At 54.1% G+C, this 9,186-nt stretch overlaps 2 protein-coding genes across 5 annotated transcripts in view; one reads left to right on the forward strand and one right to left on the reverse strand.

Moving 5' to 3' along the window:
- Nucleotides 1-6,405, reverse strand: part of LOC100011252 (protein PALS2-like) — a 45,119-nt gene extending 38,714 nt beyond the window's left edge. The window contains exons 1-2 of one of the 3 annotated variants that reach the window (XM_056809695.1): nucleotides 6,268-6,405; nucleotides 5,361-5,468 (exon numbers count right to left, since the gene is read on the reverse strand). In XM_056809695.1, coding sequence (XP_056665673.1) covers nucleotides 5,361-5,462 — 102 coding nt within the window. In that variant the 5' untranslated portion in view covers nucleotides 5,463-5,468; nucleotides 6,268-6,405. Of the gene's footprint in view, nucleotides 1-5,360; nucleotides 5,469-5,815; nucleotides 5,953-6,236 lie in introns of those variants that run through there. The other 2 variants (XM_056809696.1, XM_056809694.1) reach the window with 2 other exon arrangements.
- On the forward strand, nucleotides 6,163-8,912 carry LOC100032944 (ubiquitin carboxyl-terminal hydrolase MINDY-3-like). 2 transcript variants are annotated; one of them, XM_056809700.1, is made up of 2 exons: nucleotides 6,163-6,549; nucleotides 7,147-8,912. In XM_056809700.1, exon 2 carries the CDS (start codon nucleotides 7,222-7,224, stop codon nucleotides 8,560-8,562), a length of 1,341 nt encoding a protein of 446 aa, XP_056665678.1. In that variant the 5' UTR covers nucleotides 6,163-6,549; nucleotides 7,147-7,221; the 3' UTR covers nucleotides 8,563-8,912. The 2 variants fall into 2 exon arrangements, with proteins under 2 accessions (XP_056665678.1, XP_056665677.1); XM_056809699.1 differs by lacking the exon at nucleotides 6,163-6,549 and adding an exon at nucleotides 6,902-7,022.
- The last annotated feature ends 274 nt before the right edge of the window (nucleotides 8,913-9,186 follow it).

Genomic DNA, 9,186 nt, shown 5'->3' on the forward strand with positions numbered 1-9,186 from the left:
TCTATGTCACTCTTTCTCTGTCATTCTCTCTCTTGCTCTGCCTTTCTCTCTCTGTCATTCTGTCTGTTTCTCTCTCTTGCTCTGCCTGTCTGTGTCTCTCTGTCTCTAGCTCTGCTTCTCTGTCTCTGTCTTTTTCACTCTGTATCTGTCTCTCTGTCTCTGTCATGCTCTCTCTGTGTCTCTTGCTGTTTATGTCTTCTGTGTCTTGGTCTTTTGTTCTGCCTCTGTCTCTCTCTCTTCCTTTGCCTCTGTTCCTTTCTATGTCTCTCTCTGTGTCTCTGTGATTCTCTCTTTCTGTGTCTTACTCTGCCTTTTCCTTTTTCTCTCTTGCTCTCTGTGTGTCTCTGTCTCAGTCTTTCTCTGTGCATCTGTCTGTCTCTGTCTCTTGCTCTCTGTCACCCCGTCTCTCTCTCTCTCTCTGTCTCTTGCTCTGCCTTTGTATCTCTCTGCCTCTCTCTTGCTCTGGCTCTCTGTGTCTCTCTCTGTCTTTGTCATTCTCTCTGTGTCTCTGTCTCTGCCTTTCTATGTCTCTGTCATTCTGTCTCTGTCTCTTACACTGCCTCTGTATCTCTCTCTGCTTCTTTCTGTCTCTTGCTCTGCTTTTTTCTGACTCTATGTTTCTCTCTCTATGTCTCTCTCTGTCTCTGTCTCTGTCATCCTCTCTCTGTGTCTCTTGCTCTGCCTCTCTGTTTATGTCTTTCTGTGTCTTGGTCTCTTGCTCTGCCTCTGCCTCACTGTCATTTTCTCTCTCTCTGTCTCTGTCCCTTTCTGTCTTTTTCTGGGTGTCTTTGTGTGTCTGTCATTCTCTCTGTCTTACTCTGCCTCTGCCTTTTTCTCTGTCACTGTCATTCTATCTCTGTGTGTCTCTGTCTCTCAGTCTTTCTCTGTGTCTCCTGCTGTCTGTCACTCTGCCTCTCTTTTTTCTATCATTCTCTATCTTTCTGTGTATCTCTGTCTGTCTCTTGCTCTGCCTTGCTCTCTGTCACCCTGTATCTTTGTCACTGTCTCTCTTTGTCTCTTGCTCTGCCTCTTCCTCTCTATGTCTCTCTTTCTTTGTCACTCTCTCTGTGTGCATCTCTTGCTCTGCCTTTGTATCTCTCTGCCTCTATCTCTTGCTCTCTGTGTCTCTGTTTCTCTCATTGTCTCTGTCTCTAGATCTGCATCTGTCTCTCTTTGTCTGTGTCTCTGTCTCTGTCATTTTCTGTGTCTTGCTCTGACTCTGCCTTTTTTCTGTCTGTGTCACTGTCATTCTCTGTCTCTTGCTCCATCTCTACCTCTCTGTGTCTGTCTTTCTCTGTCTCCTTGTCTTTGTCTCTATCTCTTCTTCTCTGTCATTCTTTCTGTCTCTTGTTCTGCTTCTTTCTCTCTCTGTCTCCCTCTGTGTGTCTCTGCCTCTTACTCTGCCTGTCTCCCTCTGTTTCTGTCTCACTATTTCTGTCATTCTGTTTCTCTCTCTCTTGTTCTGCCTTGCTCTCTGTCTCTGTCCCTCTGTCTCTATCTCAATCTCTCTCTTGCTCCGCCTCTGTCTCTCACTCTGTCTCAGTCTCTTCCTCTCTCTCACTGTCTCTATCTTTTTCTCTGTCATTCACTCTCTCTGTATCTCTATTTCTCTGTCTTTCTCTTTGTCTGTCTCTCTGATTATGTCTCTGTCTCTGCCTTGCTGTCTCTGTCACTCTATCTCTGTCTCCTCCTCTGTCCCTGTGTCTCTCTATATCTCTGTGTCTACATTTGTCTGTCTTTGTCACTCTCTTGCTCTGCTTCTTTCTCTGTGTCTCCCTCTGTCTCTGTCATTCTGTGTGTGTGTGTGTGTGTGTGTGTGTCTGTCTGTCTGTCTCTGCCTCTCTCCTGGATGGCCTTCATAACTGGAGGCAGCCCTCTTTCCTTTGGGTGTCTGCATGAAGGTGACTTTGCTAACATTGGTCATTTTTGTGCCCCCCGCCCTGTGACAGCTGGCTCGCCTGAGGTGGCCGAGAAGATGGCCTGCTCTTCTTAGCCAGCATCCTTCCGCTCAGAGAGCTGCTCCAGACTGGGAGCCAGGTCTGTGTTCAGGGGAGTCCGTGCTCAGCTGATTGCTGGGTCTCAGCTCTTGTCCTTGCTGTGGGGGAGTTTGTGTGCCCGTTCACCAGTGAGAGTTCTTTGTTTCTTTTCCTTCCCATTCTCTGTGCTTCCCAGCTCGAATGGGCCTGAGTGCACAGCATACAGGTGGCTTAGGGATGCTGTACGTGCGGCCCAGTCTTCCCTTCAGAAATCTTTGGCTTGGCCAGGCTGGCCGAGCAACACATGTGAGGCAGAACCTTGAGGGCGCCTTACCTGAGCTCTCTACGGGAAGCCCCATACCAAGGAGAGATGGCTGCAGGCTTGTCTCACCAATAGTTTGGCACTGTTCCGGGCAGCCATGGAGCAGCAGGAGTGGTGCTGAGACCTCTGGAGCTTTCCTCTCATCCTCCGGGTTCCTCTCTTCATCCCACCCCCTCCTGAATACTCTGCTCACTTGTCCCCCTTCCTTCTCTGACCAGGGGAAGAAGCCTGTGTCTTTCCATGGCTCCCAAGTGCTCGTGCAGCTAGGCACCAGGGCTTCTGCAGCTTTACACATACCCAAATGATCCCCAGGGTCAGGTCAGGGCTACACGATGGGAAGGACAGAAATAGCCAGCAGAGTGAAAGGGAGTTGATGGAGCCCCGCTTCGATCTCAGGAACGGACCTTAACGAAGTGTCCGAGCATGCCAGCTACGCTGGGTGTCCTCGGGCAAGAAAGAAATGAGAGCACAGCCACAGCATGACCAGCCAAGAATGCTTGGATGGCACTGGAGCCAATCAAACAAAAGTTCTAGCAGTCCCTTTGAGCAAGGGGAGATTACTTTCCACTGGGGTATCCAGGGAAGGCTCCCTAGAGGAGGAATATGCATGAGCATCCCCACTACCTAGTCGCCAATTTCCTGTTGAGCCTCCCTCTTCTGGTCAGGATTAGGTGCAAGTACTAGCACTCTTGGGCAAAATAATCTCCCCTTACTCTGCCAGAGCAGGCCCATATAGGACTTCTAGGAGTTGAGCCGCCTCTTCTCTAATGCCAGTGGCTTGAGTTCCCATTGCAGTGTGTTCCTCTCAATATTAGATGGCAATTCTTAGCACCCCAGTTCCATTTAACCAATGAACATCAATTAGCTATTCCATTGGAATGATCTGCTCAAAGAAATATCAAGACCCGAATTATAGAGTGACAGGCCCAGAGACTGGAAGGCTTATCTTCCTGAGTTCAGCCTCACATACTTCCTAGCTGTATAACTCTGAGCCAATCACTTCATCCTGCTTGCCTCAGTTTCCTCATCTGTAAAAATGAGCTTGAGAAGGGAATGGCAGACAATTCCAATATCTTTGCTGAGAAAATCCCAAATGGGTCATGAAGAGTCAGACAGGACTGAAAGGACTGAATGACAACAAAAAACAACCCCACGTGCACACCTCAAAGGCACAGAGAACTATTCTCTAAGGAGGGTGGGCTTGAAGCATTTTCTACATATGTGGCTCCTGCCAAGTTCACATGCAAATGTGGCACTGGTCAATCGGCCAGTCAGGAAATAAACATTCAAGTGCCTACCATGTGGAAGGCACCATGCTACACATTGGAGATGCAAAGAAAGGTAAACTAGAGTCCCTGCCCTCAAGGAGTTCATAGTCTGATGAAAGAGACAGCAAGCAAATGACTGTGTACAAACAAGAAAAAGTAAGCTGGGAATGTTATTCCTCCTTGTTAGGACTGGTGACATCAACATGTGATGTCCTGACTTATGCATAAATTGGACTTGAATGAGGCAGAGCCTCTTCCAGAGTCATCAGAAATCGATGGCCAGACAAAAGTCGGGATGCCTGGAGATGGCCTGGGATGTAGGGGGTGACCTGGGCATCTTCCGTGTATAAGCAAGCTCTAAAGACTCCATGGCGCTGTGCCAGCTGCTTTCATGGCCATTGGAACAAATTGCTGTCATCTGCGCATTTTGCCAGGGGAAGTCTTCACATGCCTGGGGTAGACAAGCCCCTAAGTTACCGATGGGTCCCCCCCCCCAGCCTGGTTTAGCCCTTTTGACTGGGATGCGGCTGCTGTGCACACTGTGGCTTCCTGGGGCCACAGGTCAGGGGCAGGCGAGGTATAGGTGCCCACGGTGGACGAACAGCCCTGGAAAGGCCTTAGCAAGCCCTCCCCCCAGAGGCGCTGAACCTCCCTGAGCACCCCATACACCCACGTGGGCTATTGGAAAGAGAAACTGGGAATAATCAACAGAGGAGAGGTGTTAGAATTTCAGTGGGGGTGCATCAAGAAAGGCTTAGCTGACCAGAACCAACTCCAAAGTCTCTGTGCATTGTTTCAGTGCCATCGTGGTGCTCCCAGAGGCAGCTGGCTAGCCTCCTCCATGTGGAGAGGTCGCCTCAGATGGGCAAAGGATGGGAGCTGGAAATTCAGCTCAAGCTGGGGCCAACTCCTCAGTGACCACTGGGCGGCAGTGAAGGCCAGGGCTGAGGTGTGGGCCAACAGGCTCTGAGTTCTATGGGGACTTGCCTTAAGGTCTCAAGAGGAGTTTCTAAGAGCTCTCATGCCACTGGCCGGGCATCTTGGGCTGCTGGAAGGAAAATCTGAGTATTGAGGAAAACTAGTTCTGTGTCACAAAGTGGCTGGAATGGGGCTGAATTCGGAATGGAAAGAGCCACCTCGAGGTGTGGCAGGGCTCAGGTATGTCCCGAAGTATCCCGACTGAGAGAAGAGGAGCTGGAGGCAGAGCCAAGGAGTGAGGAGAGCATTCTGGGCATGGAGGGTGGTCGAGCGGGGGAGTTGTTTGTGGCCAGTCGCTGGACCCCAGAGCTCACAGAGGCCTGCACAAGTGGGACAGCTCAGGAGGGGGGCCGAGTCCAAAAAGGAAAGACAGAGGACAGGAGACTGCTGGAGCCCATTTACCAGGGGACGGATCTGGGCCCAAGTCTGATGGAGTACGCTAGAGGCTGAGGTGGGGGGAGCTGGCCTGAGCGTCTGGCCATGCCCAAAGAGGGAAGGCTGGGACAGGGGATTGCAGCTGCCCGCCCCTGCCACGTCCCATTTGAAGTCATTTTCACACTGGCCATCTAGGAGGCTAGTTCCGCTCCAACTTGGGCTCACAGCGCCAGTTTACCATGGCAGGCAGCTCCCCCAATCCCCAGGGAGTACCCCCCCCATGCCAGCTTGGATTCTGGGAAAGTAAAAGGGGGATTTCATTTTGGGCCTTGCCTGCCTCCAAGCCTTGGTCCCACCTGGCCTGAGGCTGTGCTGACTCTAAGCTGCTGCAAAAGCCTGCCTTGTTTTCCCTGACTCGCTCTTTCTTGGTCCTTCTCTCACCTGTTTGCCTGCTCCTTTGGCAGGTCGGGCCTTCAGGGCTGTCCTGAGACCTCTACGTAGGTCTTCTGGGGCAGAGAGCCAGCTTCGTGGTCCGGTGTACATGGAATGCTAGATGAAATCAGAGGATCCGGATTCAAATTCTCTCCCAGTGGCTCTAGTGAAGTCCCTTAGCCTCTCCCTATTTGCTGTATGTATAATCCATCAAATGAGGGGGTGGACTGGACAATCCTTTAAAGTGGTCCAATGAGATGGATGTGCTTGCGGGGTGTGTAAGCAGATAGAGCACTGGGGCAGGGGTGAAATCTGGCCTCAGATTTACTAGCTGTGACCCTAGCCAAGTCACTTCACTTGTGTGCCTGCTCCCCCCCCCCCCCCCCATGGGGGTTGTGTTCTCCTAGGCTGCCAGGCATGATGGTTGTGAAGTGTTGTAAAGCACCTGGGCACACGGAGCCTACCCGGCACGCCACAGGCTGACAGGCAGGAGGCAGTGCGCAGGTCCCCAGGCCTGGTGCTGAGGAGTGGCTGGACACCCAGCCATCCAGCCCCAGCATCTGGCCTCCCCATCAGTCATCCAATGAGCTTCCCAAGTTCCTTGCTTGCACCAGGCTCCTTGGGGAATGGCAGGAGAGGGCCACGGACCGGACCCGATGCCCAGGGTGACAGGGAGCCACTGCATTCTGCCCGGAGAGAGAGTGACCAGTCAGGAGGGAGGACCGGCAGCCCAGTGGAGCAGGCTCCTTGGGGTGGGGGCGGGGCGGGGAGGGGAGATGGTGAGGGGCTGCACGGGGGCGGGGACAGCTTTGAGTCACTGGGAGCGGCTGGCTGGTGGGGACTAACGGGTCAAGCGAGGCTTCTTTGCCTCGCTCTGAGCGGTACCTGGCCTCGGGATCCCAGGAGGAATCAGTACCTATTTCAGGCAGTGCCGGAGGGCAGCGGCTCAGTCCAGCGGCCGGAGGCCTCGTCTCGGATTGGGACGCTCCTGGGCCCAGGTGTCGTCCTCCCGGAAGGCTCTCCCTGGCCCGGCACGTCTCGAAAGCGCTCTTTGACGGCTCTCCCTCCCTGGCAGTGCGGCCCCCCTTTCCCCACTCCCGCTCCCACCTCTTCCTTCTCCGCCCCCTCCCCCATCCGCTCCTACCGGCCGAGCTCGCGCACCTGGAAACCCAGCGTTCGCCCGTAACGTAGGCAACAGGTAAGCGCGAGCCTTTGTTGAGGTAAACAGAAGGGAGGGGCCGGCGCCATTTCTGCCCGAGCCACGGTTGCTCGGGCCCCACACCCTGCGGACTAGCGGACCTGAGGATCCCGTTTCCTCGGGTTCTCCCAAATAGAGCAGAGACGGAGCCGCAGCAGCTTTCCGAGGCCCAAGAACACCCAGTAGCCTTCTTGGAGAACCTCATCCTGCCGGGGCTCCTCTTCCTCCTCCTCTTCTTTTGCCTCCTCATCCTCCATTTCTTCCTCTTCCTCTTCTTCCTGCTCCCCCCCCTGGTCCCTCTTCCCCTCTTCTTTTTCCTCCTGCCCTTCTTCATCCGCTCCCTCCCCGGCGCCCGCCACTGACTCTCCCTTCCCCGCTGGGCTCCCGGTGCCGGTGCCGCCGCTGCCGCTGCCGCTGCCGCCGCCGCCGCCGCCGCCGCCGCTGCCGCCTCCGCCTCCTCCGCCTCCTCCCAAGTAAGCTCCTGCCTGGCTTGACTCGCACTGCACTCTCTCGCCCCGCCCCGCCCCGCTCCGTGCTGCCCCGCCCCGCCCCGCCCGTGCCGCCTCCCTGGGCCTGACCTTTCCCCTTTCCCCCCAGGTGTCCCTCTCCGCCGGACCCCCTGGCTCTCGGCTCCCGTTCTCACACGTCGGGGCCCGACTGGGATGTGTCAGCATGTCTGACGTGACCAAGCAGCTGAAGGAGCTCGTGTGGGGACCCAAGGCCGGCCCGGGGCTCTCCGAACCCATCTTCGGCCGCTGGACCCAAGGCTTTGTGTTCAGCGAGTCCGAGGGCTCGGCCCTGGAGCAGTTCGAAGGGGGCCCCTGCGCCGTCATCGCGCCGGTGCAGGCCTTCCTCCTGAAGCAGCTGCTCTTCACCTCGGAGAAGCCCTCCTGGAGGGAGTGCCGCGAGGACGAGCGGAAGGACCTGCTCTGCCACACCCTGAGTGACATCCTGGAGGCGGCCGGCTTCGACTCCTCGGGCCCCTACTGCCTGGTAGCCTGGCTCCGAGGCAAGGAGGCCCTGGCCCTGGCCAACCGGCCCACAGCTGCGGGCGAGTGCAGCTGCCCTGAGGGCTTCTCCCCGGGCCTGGCGGGCCAGGAGCAGCTGGGCTTCGAGCGCTTCCACTCGCTCATCCACAAGATGTCGTTCAAAAGCTTCCCGGAGCTCAAAGACGCCATCTGGGAGCAGTACTCCATGTGGGCCAACAAGTTCGGGGTGCTGCTCTTCCTCTACTCCGTCATCCTGACCAAAGGCATCGAGAACATCAAGAACGAGATCGAGGACTCGGCCGAGCCCCTGATCGATCCCGTCTACGGGCATGGGAGCCAGAGCCTGATTAACCTGCTGCTGACCGGCCACGCCGTTTCCAACGTGTGGGACGGAGACAAGGAGTGCTCCGGAATGAAGCTCCTGGGAATCCACAAGCAAGCCACCGTGGGCTTCCTGACCCTCATGGAGTCGCTCAGTTACTGCAAGGTGGGCTCTTACCTGAAGTCCCCCAAGTTCCCCATTTGGATTGTGGGGAGTGAAACCCACCTTACTGTCTTCTTTGCCAAAGACATGGCCTTGGTGGCTCCCGAGACGCCTTCTGAGCAAGCCCGCAGGATTTTCCAGAACTATGACCCTGAGGATAACGGATTCATTCCCGACTCGCTGCTGGAGGATGTGATGAAAGCCCTGGACCTGGTTTCAGATCCTGAGTATGTCAACCTCATGAAAAACAAACTGGACCCTGAAAGGCTGGGAATCATCTTGCTGGGGCCCTTCCTTCAAGAGTTCTTTCCAGAACAAGACTCCAGCATCCCGGAGTCCTTCACCGTGTATCACTACAATGGCCTCAAGCAGTCCAACTTCAACGAGAAAGTCATGTATGTAGAAGGCACTGCAGTCGTGATGGGTTTTGAAGACCCGCTGCTCCAGACAGACGACACTCCCGTTAAACGCTGTCTCCAAACCAAGTGGCCATCCATAGAATTGCTCTGGACCACCGATCGGTCTCCTTCACTCAACTAACTGGCCAGCTGTTTGTGAAGAAGATATCCCATACAGATGTTGAGAAGATATTTAAAGAGATGCCATACTTCGAAAGAAACTTAGACACTGGTTTATTTCATTGATAAACTGTAAATAATTAAAACCACTCAATGTCTGAGATATATTTGTTTGACTTGTTTTAAAATCTCTTCTGCTAAAATGTGTCATTTGGGGCAATCATAACATTAACATAAAAACTCCATATGTTCAATAAAATACATCTCTGAACTGTCAAAGAGAACGGTCCACCCCTAACTGGTCAGTGACAATTGCCCAATGCTCTACTCTCTGTAATGACATGACAAAATTAAAGGTATTCATGAACTCCATTTGTGTGTCCACTTCATTGCGTTGGGGGTGAAGATTGCTTCAGCATGGGTTAGCCTGACCACCAAGATGCCTCAAGGCTTGAATTATTGCTCTTACTTTGCAAACATTTGGGTGTGTGACCCAGTAAAGCCAGAGCCCACCCTGACAAACCCAGAAGCACAGATGTCTCAGGGAAGCTCCCCCAAGTCACCTGTCAGTGAGATCAGTAATAGCAAGCCAAAGTTTCTTTTTCCCAGGAGCAGCAGGAGTTTGCATATCCTCTAGCCACCAGTT

Source organism: Monodelphis domestica, chromosome X, assembly GCF_027887165.1.
Source record: "Monodelphis domestica isolate mMonDom1 chromosome X, mMonDom1.pri, whole genome shotgun sequence".
Classification (NCBI taxonomy): Eukaryota; Metazoa; Chordata; class Mammalia; order Didelphimorphia; family Didelphidae; genus Monodelphis; species Monodelphis domestica.

What these genes read in the sequence shown, in the direction of transcription:
- LOC100032944 (XM_056809700.1), top strand. Translation starts at nt 7,222, where the DNA reads ATGTCTGACGTGACCAAGCAGCTGAAGGAGCTCGTGTGGGGACCCAAG.